Source organism: Diadema setosum, chromosome 15 (genome assembly GCF_964275005.1).
Source record: "Diadema setosum chromosome 15, eeDiaSeto1, whole genome shotgun sequence".
Classification (NCBI taxonomy): Eukaryota; Metazoa; Echinodermata; class Echinoidea; order Diadematoida; family Diadematidae; genus Diadema; species Diadema setosum.
In genome coordinates, this window is record NC_092699.1 from 27069681 (window position 1) to 27093443 (window position 23763).

The 23763-nt window shown below is 40.9% G+C and overlaps 1 protein-coding gene across 1 annotated transcript in view; it reads left to right on the plus strand.

Annotated features, from left to right (window-relative positions):
- Positions 1 to 2176: 2176 nt before the first annotated feature.
- Positions 2177 to 23763, plus strand: part of LOC140238626 (coiled-coil domain-containing protein 150-like) — a 36561-nt gene continuing 14974 nt past the window's right edge. Inside the window, exons 1-14 of the mRNA XM_072318527.1 lie at positions 2177 to 2526; positions 3139 to 3348; positions 3843 to 3911; positions 5269 to 5385; positions 6838 to 6967; positions 7591 to 7634; positions 8573 to 8665; positions 9891 to 9986; positions 11853 to 11977; positions 13001 to 13085; positions 15602 to 15694; positions 21738 to 21806; positions 22477 to 22569; positions 23270 to 23461. Of these exons, the coding sequence (XP_072174628.1) occupies positions 2215 to 2526; positions 3139 to 3348; positions 3843 to 3911; positions 5269 to 5385; positions 6838 to 6967; positions 7591 to 7634; positions 8573 to 8665; positions 9891 to 9986; positions 11853 to 11977; positions 13001 to 13085; positions 15602 to 15694; positions 21738 to 21806; positions 22477 to 22569; positions 23270 to 23461 (1728 nt within the window). The 5' untranslated portion in view covers positions 2177 to 2214. The remainder of the gene's footprint in view (positions 2527 to 3138; positions 3349 to 3842; positions 3912 to 5268; positions 5386 to 6837; positions 6968 to 7590; positions 7635 to 8572; positions 8666 to 9890; positions 9987 to 11852; positions 11978 to 13000; positions 13086 to 15601; positions 15695 to 21737; positions 21807 to 22476; positions 22570 to 23269; positions 23462 to 23763) is intronic.

Below are 23763 nucleotides of genomic sequence, written 5' to 3' on the forward strand. Positions count from 1 at the left end.
CGTAATGCAAGCGCTGAATGCAAGCGCTGTCCAATGAGAGAGCTTACTCTTGAGATTGCATGGTTTCAAGCTGACCAGCACTGACATCAATGTATATTTTACTGGTTCCTGACCGGATTAAGCAACAAATTGTCAATACATTTACATAGATACAAAGATTAAGAGATGGACTAACCAAATAATGCATTTTCATTGAGACGCAAGGTGAATTTGGTATTCTTTTGACATCTTGAACGTGTACTACACAAATTACTTTTTTTCATCATTTTTCAAGCTCAAATAACGCTATGATATTTTTCATTTGCAATAATTTGAGTAACATGTAACGATAGCTTACATATTTTCCTTGAATTTGACACCAAATTTGTGAATATACATTTAAGGTGTATCCCCTTACGCAGCTCATTATCTTAATAAATACGAGTGAATTATCGGGTGCTGCGGTCTGACTGGTATTAACAGTTCAAAGAGCGTCTGGTCGGGCTATATATATGCTACAACTAATTTTGTTAGGGTTCTAGTATAGTAGTAACAGTGCCCTGCAATGGGGTTACGGTAGTCCATGAATGCATGATTTGACTGCATGATCACAATGATGTGTTTAGTGTTACACTTAAGCTACATTGCAACCTTAATGACCTATTAAAACCCTGTGGCCCCGTAGTGCTCCATTAGTAGAAACCTGTACACAATTACATGTAGGTAGAGGTCTTACTGTGGCCGTGGGAGCCAGAACGCTTCACGTTCGGGCTGGTCCCGGTTAACCTTGACCAGTAATAACTCCTCTGCGCTGGACAGACAGATTTTCTCATCTGTGGTACAGCTAACCCTGCTGGGGTGCTCCATTAAACTTCAAGCACTCACACTACAAGTCATAGGCCTACTACACACGTTTTGGTTTGTTTCTTTCTTTCTTTCTTTCCTTGTGACAAGTGTGCTAAATAACTCAAAAAGTTGTGCATGGATTTGAATGAATCTTGCAGTAAAAGTTGATGGTGGCACAAGGATTCTATAGATCCGATGATGAAATTTTGTCAGTGATCCAGGAATTTTTAATGGATTTTTGAAGGATTTTGATCTTTTACTATCCCAATCCACATGTATGAAGGTGACATTGTTGTTTTCAAAAGTGGAGATGCAGCTCACTCGAGGGTGATTACAATGATGAACAACGTTTTTGAATGCCCGAGAGGGATCATGGATGACCTGCATCTCCACTAATGTCACAGACTTAAACCCTTTGCATTATTTGTGTTATAAAATGAATTTATGAAATTTTTTTCATTTACCTTCATGGGTACTTATGAAACTGCAAATCTGCCACTTGACACTAGCTATCTTGGACTCCTGATCCTGAGCACACGTCTTCACAATTTGCCAGTCATATGATATTGGATTATTGGATTTGGCACAAACAGTAATCTCTGCCTTGTCAGAGAAGAGCAGAAGCAAGCTGTAGTCTGGAGAAAATAGGTGACCACCTTGGACACCTGAGCACATGTATCTTTAGTGGCAGACATCTTGGATTCTTGGATTTTACAATCAATTTGTGCCTAGAGACACGATCTGACTTCCTATCTAGAGTAGAGGGAGATGAAAAGAAGCAAACTGAAGTCCAAAATAAATTTGTGACCACAGGCCACCTTGGACTCCCTGACCACGTTTCCATTATTAAACTGGTGGCCATCTTGGCTTATGATCTTTGATTTTTATACACATCATCAGTGCCTAAACTGAGAAGAACATATGAACTGAATTTTGGAGAGAATTGGCAGTCGCCTTCCTTGGCTTGGACTCCTGAGCTCATGTCTTCATCTGGCAGCCATCTTGGATTAGACGTGACCAAAAAGCAAAGAAGCTATAGTTAATGAATGCTGTTGTATTACATGTGAAATTCAATATTTTGTACGTATACATCTCGTCGCTCTTGTTGTTTACCCAGGGTGCATCCTTAATCATTGTAAATGTTAATAAGAGCATGTGGAAACAAAATACAATGAGTATTGCAGTAAGATGTAATGTGATGTGGACAAATGCTGTTACATTATTGTGGCAGCCGGCAGTTTGTCAGCTATTTGCTACATGTAAGTAATGTTTTGATATGGTTCTTTAAAAAGAAAGTGACATAGTGATGTGGTGTCAATGTTTTGACTGTTTTCCCTCCATAGTTGTACCATGGAAAAGTCCTGTCGTATGTCTTGAGGGAGACCAAAGATGTCATCTAAACCCAGTATGGCACCTAGCCGTCCGAAGCGGTCATCACCAGAGGCCGCTGTCCGGCTCCTGCAGAAGAAACTGGACGTTGCCGAGAAGGAGACGGTGAGCCTCGTAAGCCAGCTGGCTGGTTTGGGATTTAGGACGGAGCCAGCGGGACAGGGCGGGACACCCCCGCCAGCCATCCAGCCATTCCTGCCGCAGTCTGTGGAGACTGAGGCATTGCACAAGAACTACCAGGCATTGGTCGGCAGGCTTTGTCGCAATGAGAGCCAGATCCAAACGCTCAAACTCAATCTCTGTTCACTTCAGGTTAGTACAGTGCACCGGTAGTTCTCTTCTGTCCATGATAATAGTGCATGAGAAATCAAACTCATCGCTTCTGCTTATTTACACTCAAAGCAGGTTACCCTTCCTTATCCTGGAGAGTCGTATCTGCAACTCAAGGGAGAGCCAACCATTAGTGTGGGAACTGTATACTCCTAGAAAGTTTTTGTACAGCACAGGAAGAAAAACAAACAAACATTATCTCTGAAATCAAGAGGTTGTAAGTTAGTCTCATTGTTTTCCCTTACTTGAACAAATCATCACATGCCTGGCAGAAGGGCCTAATAAAGCATAAAGACCATGCAAGCCTTAGGGCCTTGACGTAGGAAGTTTTAGAGCATGCAAACCTTAGGGCCCTTCTGCAAGCCAGGCAACGAAATATGGGAAGAATTGGAGATTTGCTATCTTACTTTAAGACTGTTTTGATAGAGGTCAGTGAGACTGCAGTCAGAACATGATAATTAATATTTGCTATTTTCGGTTGATAAATTACTCACCACTATTAGCATGTGAGATGCCAAGCTCTTCTGTGTGCTTTAAATGCCCCCAAATCTTGTAGCGGACATGTTTGATTTGTTTATTGCCCTCACAATGCAGGCGGCCAGGGACCTGACACGCAACGACGCCAGGAACATGAAGGAAGAGGTGTCACAGCTTACGGAGCTCCACACCACGGAGGTGCGCAAGCTGAACCAGGAGCTGGCCAGGAGCCGCAAGGAGCTGAAGGACGCCATCGATGACCGCCGGAGTGCCGAGGAGGAGACCAGGAGACTACAGGGAGCTCTGGAGGTAGCCACGTCCTCAAAGGTGATCATCCTAGAATCTTCTCCTTTGAAGCTAAAGCAAACTTGCTCCTCTCCATTCTGCGGTCAAGCTGACTTTGACAATAAAGAGAGTAAGAGCAATCTGACAAGACAGTGAAAGTTTCATTATAATCAGACAAAAATGCAGAAAATAGTCAAAACCATAAACTTTTCCATGTTTTCACAAACAATTGTTATCAATAATTGGTGGAAATTAGATTAGGGGATGATGTCCACTTCTAATAACTTATCAGTTGTTCATAAAAATATTACAGATTATTTTTTGTCATTGATTATTTTAGGCAATGGTATACCTATCCCTGTGAAATGAAAAAAAAAAAAAAGGTTGTACAACTCATGGATAAATTGTAAAGTGTAGAAATTTCCACAAATCTTTTGCAAGAGAAACTGAAGTGCAGATAATAGGTCCTGAGAGACTTTTGAGGTATCATGTTTATATTTTTTTGATCTCTCACTCTGTCTCTACTTGGTCTGCAGTCAGATATTGCCATTGGCTTTGAGGATATTCGCATTGCAAAGCAGAAGCTATCAAGGAGAGTCTCTGAGGTAAGTGATTGATTAGGGTAGTGGGTTATCTCTGCAATGCCTCTAGTCTTGAAGACCTCATTTGAACATCCCTGAAAAGTCTGCTTTGATGGTGAAAACAGATGATGAAAAGCACTTGCAAGATAGATGAACAACATGAGAGTGTGTAAATCCAGGAGGCATTAAAAGGGAATGAAACCCATATTTTATGAGAATTGAGGGAATGCAGCAATATTAGAAGGAACGAGTGGGTGAAGTTTGAGAAAAATCAAACAATCCCTTCAAAAGTTAGGTGTTTGTTTGTTTGTTTGTTTGTTTTGGTGCAGCCATCGCAGGATGAGAAGACGATGCTTTGTGATGTTATGTATGAAATGATGTGAAGAAAAATCAACAAGTTTCACTTTTATGCCATAATGAAAGAGCATTCGGCATAATGTCACTCATTTGGAGAGCAGGAGGAATAAGAAATGTTAACATGCGTGTTAGTAGCAATTTGAGGGAATTTGTACTTTTCAGTCATGAAAGTGAAATTTTGTGACATTATCTTGATGTTTTCGTTATATCAATGTACAAATGTGATACCAATTGTAGCAGCCTTTTTTATTCAGTGATGACTGCACAGAGCTGTTGAAATTCATAACTTTCCTTTGGATTGACTGATTTTCCGCAAACTTTGCTGTTGTGTTCCATTTCTGCATTCTCCCAATCCACATTCATATTTGGGTTTCATTCCTCTTTATCCTGTTGAGGACAGACTGATTTTGTTACGACACCATTTCCCATAGACACCGGCCGGATTATACTTGTGACTCATCCTCAACAGTTAAGCAACGCACTGGTTATATGTAATACAAAGGTTGATCCATCTATTGTAATACACACATGATTTCATCATAGAAAAAAAGCGTAAGTGTACATAACTACACAAATTCCTTGAAGTTTTGTACACCTTGCACTCTTTACACACCTGCTTTGTACACCTTTGCACCGGATTTGCTCTTTTCATAATACAGAGTATAGATGCATCATTCCAGTATTCATTTGCAAGTGTTTAGTGTATTATTCAAGTGCTGACTTGCAAGTGTTTGATGTATCATGATTTCATAAATTCTTGTCATGTTCAAAAAAGTTAAAATGCACTGTGACCCCTCCATTTGATGAATGTCAGGGCGACAAACTAATCCATCTTTTTTACTGGTCTGACCCATCTGTCGGACCATTTGCTACCCAGTTTTTCTATTTTTTACTTGTCCATTGGTGGAAAAAGTTACTTGTCGGACTGATTTGTACTGGTCCTGGGCTGCCGGACCAGTGCCAGTGTGCAACATTGAATGCAGTGTTTTACCCTTGTATTTATGACCTGCTCTGTTTAATTTAGCTAAAGGAAGAACTGGCGAGGGAGATTAGCTTTCGTTCCAGTCTGGAGGATTCTCATGCCACACTGCTTCAGAGGATTCAAGAGATGGAAGCCACTATGGAGTCTGACCGAAGAGAGGTACGGTCTGTAGACTACTGTGGAAGAGGAAATTTTTTTGCTCAAAAGGACAGGAAACTTGCTTGAAAATAAAAGCACCCATTTTTTTTTCTGTTCAAGGAGATCTTAAAAGGAGAATATAAAATTTCATCGTACTCCCATGCAGTGGAAACAAACCACAGTCCAATGATGCTGTGAGACAATTGAAACATGAAGGGGAAAGTGTGTAAATACTTGCTGACTGCATGAAATTTAAAGAGGACTATTACTGTTCATTTAATAACACACACACACATTGGTTTCGTATTTTTGTGTTTTTTTCTTCTGTTGCTTAGTTTCTGTGGACTGTTAGCATGACTTCAGTTTCTGCCAAAGAAGATTAAGTATTATATTGTCAAGTCTTAGTATTGCTTTAAAGTCCACTTCCACATCGTGCTTAAAGTCACATGTGATGAATAAAGTGAGATGTCATGTACAATGTACATGTTGGTAAAAGTTTCATGCAGAAAACATACAAACAAACAAACATACATAAGATGAAAAAGTTTTGAAAATTGAAAAAAAAATTCCTGTTTCAACAAAATTGCACAAATTGTAGAATGTCGTGTGTCATCACCTCACCCCTCTTTTTTGACTGTTCAAAAAATTTTGTTACAATCATATTTGTGGTCAGCATTGTCGGTGAATAAGCAACCACAGCTTCATTTCTCATTGTGCTTTTTATTGGCTTTGGTACAGTCAAGTTAATATATTAGAGTAAACTTTTAATGTCAGAAACTCAGGATGTACGTGTATGGCAGGAGGAAGACTACAAAATATAGATTTCAATAAAAACACTGAAGAGTAATTCTCCCTGAGAGTGTGATGGGGTGGTGAATGTATGCAGCTTTTTTGAGTATGTAACAAACGTAAACAGAAAAAGCTGCATCACATTGGTGATCCCTCGCATTTATCCCCGAGTTGAATTATCCTTCAGGTTTATGCCAGGTTCAAGTGTGTACATTGTATGTGTGTGTCACACACAAACACACTGCTAAAGCTTCTGACCATTCGAGCATTGAGAATTTAGGGTTTCTGGGACGAACACTGAACTAGGGCTTTCTATAGCTCAGTTGGTAGAACACCAGTCTAACAAATCCGGAGGTCTCAGGTTCTGATTCGGATGGAATCCCATTTTCTTTGCTCAATTTTCCTTTTATTTGACATAAGGTTTCCACCCCCCCCCCCCCAAAAAAAGGGAATGATTAATGTAACTTTTGAGATTATTTTTTGTTGTTGTTGTAGGAAAATATTAAAGTGCCAGCAATTATTTTGAAGTGTTCTTAAATGTATTTTGTATCAAACATCTCGTTCTAAATGATGTTATTTCTTTATGTGTAATGTGAATGTATGGGAAGAGGAAAAAAAAAATTTAATGATTATAAAAAAAATATCACAAGGTGAGAAATCTAACTGTTATCTTTTATCTTGCAGGTGCAGTCAATGAATGAAAACTGCATAGAACTTCGCCATGAGGGTGCAAGATTGTTTGAGGAAAAGAAGCAGGAATTGGCACGAAACAAGAGTTTGGAGGAAGCTGTCAAGAATCTTCGGTCAGAACTGAGTAAGTTTAGTCCGAAAGTCACTCTTGTTGAGGTAAATGGCAAACATGCATACCAAGTCATTGACCAGTATATTCAGTCCTTTTGGTACATTCCATCCATTCAGTACCCGTACTATTTACATTCTCCCTGCTCCATTGTAATTATGATTTTAAGATAACAGTCAAACCTGTCTATACCAGCCACCCGAGGGAGATGAAAAAAGTGGCCGTTGTAGACAGATGGCTGCTATAGACAGGGTAGTTTACAGGGAATTGTGTTTAGTGGTCGTATAGGGCAGTAGGTCGCTGTTGACAGGTTTGACTGTATTTAAAAGCATATTGAACACATTTTTTTTAATATTTTTTCTTCTTCATAGTTATTCTAATCTGCATGTTTTCTTATCCAGGAAGGCTTTCTAGTAAAGAAAACAAACTCACTTCACTTCAGGATGCATTTTCGCACAAACGACAGAACTGTAGAATTTCTAGTGGTAACCAGAGTCACATGGTCTACACTCAATAAGCAGAAAGCATTTTTGACTTGTAAATGAATGTGGTTCAACTAAGCAAGTTCTACCTTTCATGAGTCTGTCACCAACTGGCAAAATTTTGTCCGTGTTTATTTCTCATCATGTGTTTTCTAGGTTGCAAGGATGAAAAATTAAAGGAACTCCATGAGCAAAACAAGGTAAATGATTTATTGTTTATAGCATCATAGAACATCAAATATATAATTTTGTATATATGTATGGTCGTCATTATTATCATATTGGTGTTGATATTATTGCTTTTCATCGATGTTATTGTTACTAAATTAACATTGTTCTCATGGCTTCTATCATATATTGTGTGTGTTATTTGATGTTCATCCGAGAGGAAAGAGACTTACCAGCTGGAATTCAAGACTATGCATCACTGTGTTACACTATTGCCATGGCTAGGATGGTAGGCTTAAATCTCCCTTTCGTAATAACTCATTGAGGAGTATACTTGGGCAAGTGTCTATGGGAAATGTGTGTTGTAGTAAAATCTGCCCATCTTTAACAGGTTAATTCCAAAATCTCTGGAAATATGAAAACTGAACAATATTGGCAAGGCAAAATCACATTGATGACTGATGTTTTCAAAGTAACCATACATATCGTGTATTTCGGAATAATGAAATGTCAACTGCAAAATGTGTATGATACACTATGTAGCTAAACTGCTTTCTCAAAATCATTTTGTTTCTGTCAGTGTATTATACAGTGATATTAGTAATGGTTCAAGACTTAAATAGGTTTGGAAGTAATTAAAGAATCATTATTTGAGAGACTTTTTATCATTTCCTCATGGATGTGCTGCAATTTGTTCAGCATTGGGGATAATGTCTTTTGAAAAATAAGATTGGGTTTTCCAGGTACTTTTTGAAAGAGACAAGTGTTGCTGCATGGCATGAAATTTCTTGTAATCAATCATCATTTTTTGTGGTTTTGCCCTTTGATTTCATCTTTCAGTTTAAGCATTTATTCCAGTTTGCCACAAGAGTAACTGCATGCCTGTTTCTGGATTACTAGCGTTTTCACTTGATATGTTGTTTATTTTTCCTTTTGCTTTGACTTTAACATTTTAATCTGCTTGCAACAGAACATTGTCACATCTTTGACCTCCACAAAGAAGGCATGCAGTGAATTACACATCGAGGTTGAGAGGCAAGCCAAACTTGTTATAGACACACAGGTAGTTTGCTTTCTCCTCTGCTCTTTCCTTCTTTTTGTGTAGGCCATATTTTCCATGAACCTGATATTTTTGCAAATTCATGTATGGACTTGTATGTAAAGGAAATTTGTTTGCCAGAGTATTTATTCAGGATAATTGATTGAAAACCACATCGACAGAATAAAAAGTTGGTACTAACCCTTTCAAGAACAAATTTAGGGATTTTCCCCGTATATGAGATGATACATGATGCATGTTGAGGACGCAACATATTGGTTTGTTGCATATTTTGCCGTAGCAATCAACTCATGAAAGTAAACAAAGTAAAACAAATAAACATACCATGAATTACAGGGCATATACAGTCCTGTCTTTGAACATTTATCAACTGAAATTCAGAAAGTTTGCAAACTTGAAAATGCATGCCATTCATTTTGACAACTAGAGCCTCCATTTCAAGAAAGAAAGTACAAACCATTAGTGTATATATGTTTAGTGTTGGTGTTTTTCTGTGTCTTCAGTTTGCTTGTTTGATGAATTACACTGACAGTTTGATGTTTTTTGTTGTTTTAGAGGTCTATATCTAGATATGATGATTCATAGATGGTTGTCTTTGATTATACTTTGAAGTTACAACTCTTTATAAGGTGATAGTTTGCATTTATGGTGGATTTAAGTCAGGGATGAAGAGATATGCATTATCAAAAATTCATAAGGCAAAACACTTTTGACAATTTGTTCCCATTTACTGATCAATGTGATTTACAGCGTAGGCCATATCTTTTGTGAGCAAAATGTTTTGATAATAGGAAGCAGGAGTTGTAAGATAGTTTTGTGTATGGTTTAATTCGTAATTGAGAACCATAGCAGCACTGAAATGAGAAATGTGCACTATGTACTGGTATCTTCCCTCTGCTCTTTAAAGCAGCCAGTGAGCAATATCCTAATTTGGGTCAGAAGCATACATTTGTGTTACCCTAGGTAATATCTTAATGTGTTTTTATGCCTAATTGTCACTGACATCAGGTGACTCATGAAGTCGCAGAAGGAAAAAAAAAGACAAAAGAAGAAACCGGCAAAAATGTATAGGATATATACAGTATTTTTTGCTATGCTTGTTATCGAATTAATCAACATATTCCCATGTGATTCCAAGTTTGTTTGTTTGTTTGTTTTTTTTTTACTGTCAAGTCAATCTCCTGTATTCACATTGTATGAATCTAACTCTGAACTCCACTTTTCCCAGACTCTGCTTGTTCAAGTGCAATCTGAGAGGGAAGCTCTCCAAGACATCGTTCAGAAGTCGCAGCAGAGTCCAGGCATGACTGGTCAGAAGTCTGAGGTACTGTGGTTGTTTTTATTGCATTTTGATTAAAAAAAAAAAATTGCCTCTTAGTTGGAGCAACATATTTTCTTACAAGATAACGTGTGAAATGGCATCAGTATTTTACAATTGGGCCATATTCTCACCCCTGCCCACAAAAATGATATGGTCAAACAAGATTGTTCAACTACCACTACCAACAGCAGTCAACATATGAAGCCCTATTGGGCCCTCTATGCCCCCCCCCCCCCATGCAAAAGAAACATTTCCAGACCAGTCATTAATGCCAGTTTGTAATTAGCTCATGTGTGCATTTCCCAAATGACCTTTCTTTTTCTCAGTTAGTTCAGCGCTTCATTTGTTTTCAAAGCAACATAATGCATAGGCTTGCCCAATGTAACAATTTAAGGCTGTGTCACACCTTTCCGGGCAAGCCTTGAGTGCGACTTGCGAAGAACAATTTTTACTTCCCGGAGGTCCCCGCAGATGACCCACACATGACAGTACTTAGCACGTATCTCACCCATTGCGCCCGGAGGTGCGCATGCAAATCTTTTTACCCGCAACCATGTTTGGGCCCTGTCACACCTTTCCGGGCAAACTACACGGGCTTGTTACCTGTAGGGATTTTCCAGTATACTGGACAATTTCTGAGGGCGGACAAGGATTTGGGCGAGTCAGTACATGTGTCTTACTTGCTAGACGCGTCCTACTTAAATTCTACTTGCGGGTATGCTGTGTGATCTGTGTACCAGTTGCGTGGGGGCTGACAACTCAGTGACGGAATTCGTCTGAAGGAATGGCAAAAGTCCCACGGAATGTCATTATCTTGGCTGCATACGGGGACTGCGAAGTACCTGCATGGGAGTTGCCTGCGAAGTGCTGCCGCTAAGGGCCTCCTACTGGCGTTCTGCGTGGATCTCTCTGGGCATCCCCGCGACTTCTCCGGAAAAAGTTTTGGTCATGCTCAAAACTTGACTGTGGTTAAATCGGACTTGCGTGCGCACCTCCTTGCAACTACAGGCAAGATACGTGTTAATAGGTACTGTCAGGTGTGGACCAACTGCGGAGAGCTCCGGGTAGCAAATTTGTTTCCCCGCAAGTCAAGCTGCAAAACTTCCCCAGATACGGTATGACAAGGCCTCGAGCATGCTCAAAACTTGTTCCGGGTGAGTCGTGGGGGTTCGCTGGCAGAGGTACACGCAAAACATCAGTAGGAGACCCTTACTGGCAGCACCTCGCCGGCAACTCCAACACAGGTACTTCTCAGTTACCATAAGTCGCTTGTAACAGAAAACGGATCGGTTTCAAAGCTCTCATGCAAGTAGAAGCTAAGTAGCATGCATCTCATAGGTATAAGACAAGTGCGAAACTTGCAAACATTCTTGTCCGCCCGCGGAAAATCTCCTGCGTGCTGGAAAATCCCTCCTCGCGACAAGACCGCGTAGCTTGCCCGGAAAGGTGTGACACTGCCTTTAGGGAATTCACGTCCAAACAAAGAATATCAAAACTTGCAGAGACTAGGTAACCAGGGTGTCTGTCTCTGTTTGTGTGTAAATGCATTTACTGTACGTTCCATATATTTTTTGTGAATTGGGACTTCCCAACAATTTCATGAGTGGTTAAATTCGCAATTGTGGAGTGCAGCAGTGGACAGGGAAATCTGCAGAAACAAAAATCCTGCGAAATACATGAGCATACAGTGGCATATTTTATTTATGCAGCTCACACTCTGAAGCCTGCCAAACTTGACAACACTGAAATTTAGAGCAGCTAGCATTATGTACATAGGAAGAGACAGTCAATGATTGATTGGTGCCCCCAACAGAGGTTCTAGCACACACTTTCATTTTTCACTTCTGCTGCTTTCCCTACTTTGATCAGGATGAGCATCAGGCAGCTCTGGCAGATGTACAGATGAAGCTGAATCTCGCAGAAACTCAAAGGCAGGACCTTGAAACGAGGCTAACACGTGAGAGGGAGAGCAAGCAAACAACACAAACTGCAAAGTAAGATAAAGGAACTGTATTGTCATTGATTGCTCACTTTTGTGCCCATTATCATACAGTTGTGCAATGTTGTCGTGGTATCCGTTTTCTCATCATCAGCACCAGCGTAAATCCGTGGGGCAGTAACGATCCCAAGGCCGATTTGTCTTCCATGTCAACTGTTAAACAGTGAAGATTACAACAGAGCATGTAAAAGATGAGAAAAAAGTTATTAATTGCATGCATTATTTGTTGCACAATCACAAACAAGATAATGTTTTTGTGCATAATAAAACTAAAAATTATTTCTACATTTTTTTTGGTAACCCAGAGTACAGCATTGAAGAAAAAAAATCAACAAAATGGCAAATTTTCATTTGGTACCCCAGGGTACCAAATATTGCATCATATGTACAATGTACATGTACACTTGACTGATACCATTCTTACTTGTATTTGTATTAACCCCCCCCCCCCTCCCGCCCCATACGAAGCTATATCGCTGCTATTTCACCAAGGCACAGCTTCACAACTCACTGTGCTATAATCTCAATCTGTTTGACTTTTGTTTTCCTCGCATAGCTGTCAAGTCTACCCACACTGGAGGAGGCTCCCTGAAAAATAAGATATCACTTTTAATATGTCATGACAAAAGTAAACTCAAAACCTGTTCTCATTTGGGAATATTTTCTGTTTTTGACCTGTTGAGGTCTAGTCCGAAGTATATTCAGGCACATATCTATGGTAAATGCATGTTATACTGAAATTAGCTTGTTCTCAGTGGGTCTACAGATGTATGTAACCAACAATCATCTCCCTAATTGCTGTATTTTTTTTTTTTCTAATATTGTGTGAATTTTTACAGCCATGCAATTGCTTATACAGTTTCTCTAATTTGCTAGACTAATTTAGAGGATGCCCTTTTAGACACATTTGTAGGTATTTATGTTTGTGTTGTCTCCCAATTTTCATTGTGCTCTTTAAGCTAATTTCCATCCAGAATTGAGAAAAATTCTTTCCTTTGATCTTGTTTCTTGAATCTAGCTCTAAATTGGAGGAACAGCTCCTTGCAGCCAAGCTGAAATTGAGTGAATTCGGCAATAAACATCAAACGGATGTTGCATCTTTGGTAAGCTGCCCAACTTTTGAATTCAACATTTTTGCTGTTAACTAACACTGAAAAAGAACCAGGTGAAATGATGGAGACTATGCTAGGTAGAAGTATAGAAAGAGGACGTCACACCCATTGTATTTCATGGATTGTATGTTGGTGCCTACACTGTATACCATGTATTTTGAGGAACTTGCAAGATAATTGCACAAGTGGTTAAACTTATGATCAGGAACCACATTGTGACAGAATGAGAAAGATGTATCATTTTTCTAAAAAAAAAACAAACAATCCATTTCCCCCTTTGAGACGATATATGCATTGCACTTGTGATACAGGATACAATATTTTCATAAGATCTCAATTTCACTCACATAGGTTGACTGCCAAATATTCACAGAAAAGTGAACAAGGAAGTAGAGAAGTACTTGTACACCAAGTTAGTTGTGTATGCAATTATTGAGATAGTGTACCCTTGTAAAGAAAGAGATGTCTGTGAAGAATAACTTAATTGTGTTAGTACATTTTTGTACTTTAAGTGCATTTTCTGTCTACACCTCATGGATATTATCAGTCAGTGATATTTATGATAGCCAACTCATTTATAGTTAGGAAGCATTTTATTATTTGTTGTGTTTCTGTCAACACTTTATACACATATTATATGCATCCTGCCTATTACTGAATGCCATGTTGTGCATGAACATTTCTGCCCATTGACCTGGCGTTATATAATGTACACTGTATACAGAGACTCCAACTCTGAAATGATTTCTTACTTAGTGTCATCATATGTTGAAAGATAAGCCTGAGATAACACAAGAAAGCATCTAGAACCCTAGAGCTTCCAGGGCCCTTAATCAGGCGCGGTGGAGCACCCCAATTATCTCGCAGAAATCCATCGGCAGTCGAGCCTCATTTGCATAAAGTAAACAACATGTACTCGCGTAGTTGAGAAAAAGTAAACAACTTCTCAAGCTAATAACAATTTAAGGAAACCTATTTTCGGATTAAAATTGAGTTAGTTTGAATTTGAAAACATGTCCGTATATGCACATATAACATATTAAAGGATTTGACAATGATAAAATGTGAAATTTTAGCGAAAACCTGGCGAGCAAAATTACCAAAAATATGCCTCGAAAATCATCCTAAAATTCACGAAGTGTGATTGCGGAACCAAAGCGCCATTCGAACAAAGTACACCGAAATTTATTTATCTGCTTGCATTTTAAATGTCATACCGTAATATTCCCGGCCATGGTTGTGTCGGAAAAAACCAGAAGGTGATGTCAAAAATGACACGAACGCAAAGCGTACAGGTCGGTCCCTTGTATATATAATCGCGTCACTGTATAGCGTTGCATGTCACAGCACACACAACGCTTTGCTGCCTGCAGCGTGCGCGGCTTAGCAGCAGCTCAGCAGTCACCGCCGTGCGACACTCAGCAAAATTGACTGCGTCACATGCAAACCAACAATGAGCACAAAATCCTGAATCTCACGAACCACGCATGCCCAATATTACGGGAAAAGAAATGACGTCATTTTCAATTGTTTCGCTGACTACAATTTTCTATTCCAAACCCTGTAGAAACAAGTTGATTTCTCAAAAAGTACAGGTGTAACCAAGCGAAAACTTTCACCATTTATGGATTGAGGCCTGATGAACTTATGTTGCCAATTTCGGACACATTGGAGCCCGGCCATAGTCCAGTCGGAAAAAAACAGAGAGCATGTTTTGCGAGAGGTGATTTTCAAAACGCTTCAATATCTCAAGTTCTAGTGCAGCAAATTTCATAATTTTTTCATCAAAAGGAAGGTTTTTAAAAACTTAGATAGTGTGGGAAGTTTGAGTTTACTAGCGGCACGCATAGGGGCACAAGGAAAAGGTAAAGATTTGACTTTTTCATGCACACAGTTTCGGGCAGCCGTGGATGCCCGTTGGAAATTCAAATAGAACGGGGCGATAATGAGATGCAAATTGGGGTGCTCCACCGCGCCTGTAATTGGGCCCTGGACCCCGGCCGCAAGGAACTTCGCGCACATCAAGTTGGAGTCTCCCGTTTGCTTGGGGTTTCAGGCAGGAGAATCTCCAGATCAGAAGGTGCTTGGGGTTGGAGTCTCTGTGTATATACCTATATTGACTTCAGAGTTTGAAGTTAAGACTGATCAACATATGCTGTAATTATCATTTCTTGTTATTAGTGTCATCATTATCTTTTTCAGTGTTATCCTCCTAACACTGAAAGGAGTTGCAGTAGTAATTGTACAAGTACACATTATCTGCCACCACTACTACTACTACTGCTGCTAATACATATACTTCTACCATTGGAACTACAGCAGACAGAGAAAATAAAATGTATCATCATGAAATTCTCAATACTCAGCTGACTTCCTACCCTTTTGCTTGTCTCAGAGAAAGATATTGAAAAGAAAAATGAGCCAAAAAAATAGCAAGTGATAGGCTAAACATGGCGTTCAAACATTTATTGCCTGTCATGTCATCTCTCCTCTTTTGAATCTGACAGGAGAGTGCCCTCGCACAGGTGAAGGATGAGCTACGCCAAGCGAGCCTGGAGAAGGATGCAGCCATGAGGAGCAAGGAGACTCTCCTAGACGAGGTGGTGTAGAGTTGTGTGATTTGTGTCAGAGGCTAATAAATCTACTGACTACCAACTTGGACGACTCAATAAAGAGAAATATCACGGCGAATCTGGCGTTTCACTTCTGGCTATTTATTCTGCCATTTTCTGGTGTTCACACTACATTTCAACAACAGGGGGCGCTAGACCACATTAGTGGTCAACAACACTACATCACCCTTTTCCTTTTTTTTTTGTTTTGCTTTGTTTTGTTTTAACTCCAAACATCCTATTATTTTTATTTTTTTTTTTATTAAACCTTATCCAAAACCATTCTTTCAGAAACATATGAAATCTGTGCTGTGTCTGTAATGCACATTATCAGAAATATGGTTTCCAAATAATTCTTGTTCATTTTTTTTTCCAAAAAGTTTCTTTCGAGATAACTCCAGAATTCCAGAAGTTTTGGCTTGAAACACTTGAAACAATTAAAACATGATAACTCTTAAAACACCGAAATGCTTGAAACACTTGAAACACTTGACAGCATAAGGGTGAACTTCACGTTCCAAAAACTTCACAGTCCGGTAATTGACTAACATAAGCGCCATGTCTTGAGAGTGTAAAAATATGTAACAATCTGGTGAATAAAACAGATTGTTGGGTTCACAGAAAAAAAGTTCAGCATTTTGAGTTCAGAGTTCAGAGTTCAGAGTTCCTGTGGTATACAGAGCAGGATACTCGCAACCGGATCAGCATAGCGTAAAATGACCGCGGAATGTGGAGTCCAAAGTTCGTATCATGCAATCGTAAGTCCAGCATGAACTTTCATATAGTTTCTATTCAATCTTCCTGAATGTTCAAACTCTTTAGTTCACCAAATCTTTCCTTATGTTTTTTTTTTTTTTTTTTTTTTTTTTTTTAAGAAAAAAACCAAACAAGTAAAACCAAAAGGTCTAAAATCTACAAAAATAATACAGCAACCGCTCAAGGTTCATGGTCGTAGGATCGAACAGGCAGTCGACGTCATCTACTGGATCGTCGCACTCACATCTCGTAGTCCTGGAATCGAACTGGCATTCGACGTCGCCTACCAGATCGTCGCACTGGGGTCCTCCGGAACGGTCGTTGGGGTTGGTTGACATCGCCTGCGTTGTCATCTGCAGGTAGGTCATCGATGTCGTCTCGTCGGTCTGCGATGTCGTCGACATCAGAGTCAGGAGGGTCGTCATCATGGTGTACCTCAGCATTCACCTTCTTGAAGAACGAAATGTCTCTCTTTGTGGCGTAGTTACCTCTCCTGGCTACGACAGAGTTGCCTTTTCTGCTGACAACGATCAGTGGTCTGTGGTCAAATGGAGAGCTAGCCTTTGACGACTTTGGCTGCCTGACCAGTACAACATCACCTGCTTTCACCTCACTGTGTTTGCTGTTCATAGCTTTGTCAGCATTCTGTTTCATCCTTTTCTTTTGGATGCTGTCTCTGTTTCTCATGATGCTCTCTGAGTCCACTTCATGCAGGGGAAGTGTGATATGTGGCAGCTCACACTTCATCTCTCGTCTGTTCAGGGCTTGGCACGGTGACAAATTTGTTGTCGAATGGGGTGTAGCTCGATAAGCTCTGAGAAACTTGAAGAGTTGCTGCTTCCAGCTTCGTCTCTCAGTATGAGCTGTTCTGATAACTTTCACAAGGGCTCTTTTAAACCGTTCAACAGCTCCATTAGCTCTAGGCCAGTACGGCGTCACCTTTCTATGGTTGAATCCCAGGTGATCGGCAAATGCACTGAACTCATGGCCACTGAATGGAGGTCCATTGTCACTTTTGACGGTAACCGGCACACCTTGTCGAGCAAATATTGCGTCGAGGGCAGGAAGAGTTGCTTTGGCTGATGTCGAAGAAACTATTTCCACTTCCGGGTATCTGCTGTAGTCGTCGATTACAACTAGCAGGTATTCACCTGATGGTAGTGGACCGAGAAAATCAGCCGAGACTTCTTGCCATGGTCCATCTGGGAGGTCCGTCATTCTGAGGGGTTCTGGTCTCTCAGCTCCATCTGATACGGCAGCTTGGCAGGGTATGCATGACCTCACCTTCTCTTCCACCATCTGATCCAGCGTTGGGAACCAAACCTTTTCTCTGAGGAGGCTCTTTGTTTTCACAATTCCTTGGTGTGAGGCATGGGCCAGGTCTACTGCCTTGTTGACCAATTTTGTTGGGAGTACTAGTCTGTTTCCCCTGAGGATCACGCCTTCATGCACCGAAAATTGCTCTTTGCTTGACTGGTATGGCTTCAGTTCTGGCCTGTTCCAATGTTCGTGTCTCTGTGTCTCATTGGCTGTCATCAGAAGTTGGAGATTCTCGTCTTCCAGTGTGGCTTGCGTCACTTCAGCCAATGTCATTGCTTTGGGTACTGCATGGCTGCAGACATAGTTCAGGTACTGGCTATCTCTGTCTGGTGAGCGTACTTCTACTTTGTCTGGGTGTCTGCTCAAGTAGTCGACTGGGTTTTCCTCATCTCTGCCAGGTCTGTACACCAATTTGCAGTTATATGGCATCAGTCTCAGTCTCCACCGTTCAATTCTGGCAGACATAGGGGTTTGCTTCTCAAAGATCCTGAGCAGAGGTTTATGGTCTGTGATGACCTGGAATTGAGCACCGTACAAGTAGAGGTGGAATCGTTCCACAGCCCACACAACAGCAAGCATCTCTCTCTCCGTCTGGGAGTATCTGGTCTCGGTGTCTGTCAAAGATCGACTTGCATACGAAATCGGTCGGTTGTTTTGGCAGAGCATCGCACCAAGGCCTTTGGGGCTCGCATCCACCAGTAGTACTGTGGGTTTGGTTGGATCAAAGTATGACATTGTCTGTGCGTTTGTCAGTACCTCTTTCAGTTTCTCAAATGCTCTGATTTCCGGCTCACCCCAAGTCCACTGTACATCCTGATGAGTCAATGCTCGAAGGGGTGCTGTAAGTGCAGCATAGTCCGGGATGAATCTGGATATGTAGGATGCCAGGCCTAGTAGTGACTTCATCTCTTTGGCATTCTGAGGGGCGTCAGCATTGATTATGGCCTCGATTTTCCTTGGGTCTGGGCTTAATCCTTGCCTGCTGAAGACATGACCATAGAATGTCACAGAAGGTTGTGAGAATTGACACTTTTCTCTCTTGAGTCTGACATTGTGGGAGTTGAGTCGATCTAGCACTGATTTCAGTCGGGAATTATGTTCAGCCTGATTTTTCCCGTAGATGATTATGTCGTCTGACACATTTTTCACACCATCTAGTCCACTCAGGAGTTCAGCCACTGCAGCCTGGAAAATTTCACTAGCCGAGTTGACTCCAAACATCAGTCTCTTGTATCTCCTGAGGCCAACATGAGTGCTGAATGTTGTGATGTATCTGCTGCTTTCGTGTAACTCAAACTGGTGGTAGCCTGCTGTGAGATCTAGAGTGCTGAAGACTGTTGCACCATTCATGTCCTCTATGAGTTCATCCAGCGTCGGCATTGGGTGTCTCTCTCGTTCTATAGCACGATTGGCTTCTCTCATGTCAATGCAAATGCGTACCTGTCCGTCAGATTTCGGTACTACAACAATGGGGCTGATCCAGGGGGTAGGTCCATCGATTTTCTCGATTATGTCCTCTTTCTCTAGTCTCTCCAGTTCCTTCTCCACGTCCTTTCTCGTGTGGAACGGGATACGACGATGCTTCTGTTGCTTTGGTCTCACCTCTTGATTGATGTGTAGCTTGATTTGTTTTCCCTTCACCTTTCCTGTGCCCTGGAATAGAGTTGCATACTTCGTGAAGATCTCATCAGTCAGAGTGGTAGATACCTGGTTGATGGTGATCAATTTGAGCACGGATGCAGTCTCAAAACTCAGCAAATTGCCTGTGTTGGACTTCACGACAAAAAATTCTGCATCACAGCGTGTGTGTTGTTTCGTCTGGAGAGGCACATTCACAACACCAATGACTGGAATGGGCTCATCTGATCCATACGGAAAAATGTGTGAATGGGCCTTATGCAGTTTGAACTTGTGCGAGGTTTTCAGGTCATGGAATGTGGGTGCGTCCATGATATTCACTGTCGCCCCGGAATCGATGATCACCTCCATTCCTTTGTCACCAACCGTCAGCTGTGTAGTGGGTAAGTGCTTGTGTCTGTTCTGAGCACTGTAGATTTTGTCTCGAATGGTGAATGAATATTCATCGTCTGGTTGGTTGACACTGGTTCCAGTCGCATCATCGCCATCCTTTACATTGTTGATTTTCCCTCTCCGTGATGAGGAACGGCATACTTTGGCAAAATGGCCCGTCTTGTTGCACGCCTTGCACTGCTTTCCTGCTGCTGGGCAGGACGTTTGATGGGGGTATGGGCCTCCACAATAATAACATGTCCCAGAAGGCTTGGGTGTCGTTTGAGGACGTGTGGCATTTTGGTTATGGACATGTTGCTTCTGGCCGTCCTGTTTGTAACTTCTGAATTGGGATGACTTATTCGCCCTTGGGGGTCTGCGGCCTCTATTCCGCTGAAGACTGCGACCTCTTGTAGCGTTGACAGCATTGTGAGTGGTGTCTGGTGATTCGAAAGCTCTGGCCTGTACTTCACTGGCTTCCAGAGCCCGCCCAATATCCAGCAATTTAGTCAGTGTTAGATCGTCCCCTTTTCTGAGGGCTTGCCTACGGAGTTTAGGAGACTGACAGTGGGCGATTACCTGAGCCATTATCTCCCTGTCAGTATCTGTAAACTTGCAGTTTTTTGCAAGCATGCGAAGGCGAGTGACATACTGGTCAAGGGACTCGGTTTGCTCTTGCTTTCCCTGGCGGAAGATGTACACTTCATACATCGAATTGGACTTTGGCTGAAAATACTTGTTTAGGGCATCGACAGCTTTTTCATAGTCATCGTCGTCACCTACGTGTTGGAGTGTATCGAAGATTTCGTCCACCTTCGGTCCAGCATAGTGGAGCAAGAGGGCTCTTTTTCGTTTGGGTGAAGAGATGTCTAGTGCCACCATTAACCGTTCAAAGCGATTTAGCCACTTGGTCCACTGAGGGCCAGGATTGTTGTCGGTATCAACAAACGGTGGAAAAGCTGGTAAGGCACTCATTCTACTTGTGTACTTGTATTCAAAAACAAACGAAGACTACTGGTACTCACTCACTCACTCACTGCACTGTGACGACGTCATGCACTCGTTGACACCATGGAAGACAATGCATGGGACTACAGGGATGAATTACTGCATTGCTATCACGTACTGGAAGCATTCGTTGGGGCCCGCTGATCTGCAGCAAACATGGGCTCGTAAGCACATTACAAACTTCTCGTCGCCATTGTAGAGTTGTGTGATTTGTGTCAGAGGCTAATAAATCTACTGACTACCAACTTGGACGACTCAATAAAGAGAAATATCACGGCGAATCTGGCGTTTCACTTCTGGCTATTTATTCTGCCATTTTCTGGTGTTCACACTACATTTCAACAACAGGGGGTGCTAGACCACATTAGTGGTCAACAACACTACAGGTGGGAGCCATTCTCTCCTCTCCATCCGAAATCTCTCCATCCTAACTTCCTTTATCCTAAATCTCTCCATCCTAAACATCTCTTTCTTTCTTTCTTTCTTTCTATTTTAGTTCTTTGTTTAGTTCGACCTTTACTTGTGTGCACACTCTGTTACACGCCAAGATCCCATACTCGTAATTTGACCCTTGTTTATTGAATAAATGCCTACTGTTACTTTTTCTTAACAATATTTTGTACTGTTTTTGACAGTAATACTGCAGATCTCATTAAAAATACTCTTTTTTTCCACATAATACTGCACTTGTCTATTGCAAGAAAGGTGAAAATACTGCCTTTTTTTCCCCAAAAATATACATCTGTCAGCCCTCAGAATACTGCAATGCTGTTTATATGGTTGGGATCGCTGGTATTGGCTGCCCGTATCCTCTGAATAATCCATGGCCCTTTTGTCTGAATGATAGGTGGATATTGCCTCACTGTCTTTTTTAATGCCAAAACAAATCACTGTTGTTGCTATATTGCCTTCACACTCTATGTGTTTGCTGTGTTAGGTGAATCAAGCAGTGGACAGTATGGCTGCAGAGAGACAGTCGGTACAGCAGAAAATCAGTAAAGCTCAGGTAAGTCGTCTTCACATTGGTAGGGCCTACACAGTGTATTTAAAGTCTGATTCAGCTGTAAGAATGGTGGGATGTTATTTGTATAGTGAATTCATATAAAGTGGCCAGGTAAAGATGCATGCACAAAACCATAGACACATGCACGTACACAGCTGTTGCATTCATATTTCTGTAGGACAGAGTCAACATCCTAAACTTCTGAAAAAGGTATCTTGAGTGGAATATATTCTTGAAGGTTTCCGGACAAATTTTGGTGGTGGTGGGTTTCACGATGCACCATGTATTCATTTTTGGGTGTGAGTGTGGTCCTAAAAGGACCTACTCAGCCTTGACATTTTGGCAAGCGTGTTCTTTCTATCCTATGAAGAATGTCTCCAGGACGACACTCATGAATCCAAAACAGAATACATTTATGTGGTATAACAGCACAAAAGTGAGAAACAAATTTGATTGCCTGGGTGATTTAAATTGAGGGGTATTGACAGTAATCTTGATAGTGGTGGGTGGTTTTACGGTATATCAGTGCAAGTCAATATCAGAACTGATCACTGACACAAAGAAAATTGCAGTTATATAATGCATCATGTAACAGTTCTGTGTGTAAGCTAATTATTTGAACTTTACTTTGTCTGTACTATAAGAATCATAGCTTGTTCTGTTCCTTGCATAGACTGACATCGAGAGCCTGACCAGAGAACGGGATCTGAAGGGACAAGAAATCTCTCAGCTCAGGGAGAGGATTGCTATCTTAGAACAACACCAAGTGAGTGGACTGAATATGTCTGATGATTTTTTTAAAGTGTCCACATAAACAAAATCAGGCTGCTGCATACTACTTTGTACATGTACTAGCAATCTACTCTCATTGTAGCCAGCTCTGTTAGACCGCCTGAATTGCAATGTTACACCACTATTTTGTCATGCCCTGTTCCATGAGACTCAAGATCAAACATTTTGTACGTCAGATAGTCAAATCTGATGTCTCTAAATACTCAGTTCTGATTGTCTGATACCTGACCTTATTTGATATTTAGACACAATTATGTTTGATTGCATCTTTGTTTGTGACAGGGCCCAGGGTTTGAAAAATGATAAAATAGCAAGGAAAATGGCTTTGTTGCAATGAGAGCTCACTATATCAGTCTTCTTTGAAATGAGAGTGCTCTGTATCATCAAATTCTTCTCACTTTGTAGACCTTTGGCATCGCAATACTTATATCCATCATTCACAGATTCCACGAGATGTAGTTCTTGTTGCCTATTTTGTGCATGGTGCATTGTTATGTCTTTCTAGACTTTGTCCACAGTCAGATACATTCCTATTCTAGCAAAAAACAAAACAAAACAAAAAACATACACAGCTTTGTTTCTTCTTTTAGGAGTGATAGTAAAAAAATTCAGATTAGCATTTTAATAGCATTGTCAAATTTCCATTCTTTTTTTGTGCTCTCATATTTCACAAGACTGCCCATGAGAAAGTGGAGGCAACCATATCGGACCTGCTCGAGAGTAAGAGTCGGTTGGCCTACGAGAAGGGCCAGTTGCAGAATCGGGTGGAGCAGCTCACGAAAGAACTCGCTGCCATGGAAACGGTGCAGTCAGAAGCCGGCAAGCAGAGGAGAGCCAAAGCTGAACTTGAGAGCAAACTCAGTGAGGTATGATTAACCCATTGAGGATGAGTCCCAAGCATCTATGGGAAACATGTGTTGTAGCAAAATCGGCCCGTCCTTAACAGGTTAATAAGTTATTACAGCAGTTTGTGAGTGAATACACTGCAGATAAACAATGTTTGTTTTTCTTGTCCGTTTTCTCTTTGTGTACTTTCCCCATTGAAATCTGAAAAGAAAAAAAAAATACCAAGAGAGTTATGAAAACTAAAGCAACTCACTGTTGGGGTGACAAAACTTAGTATCTCAAAAATGTCAGATGTTCAGGAGAGCAAAAAACACGGCAGCCA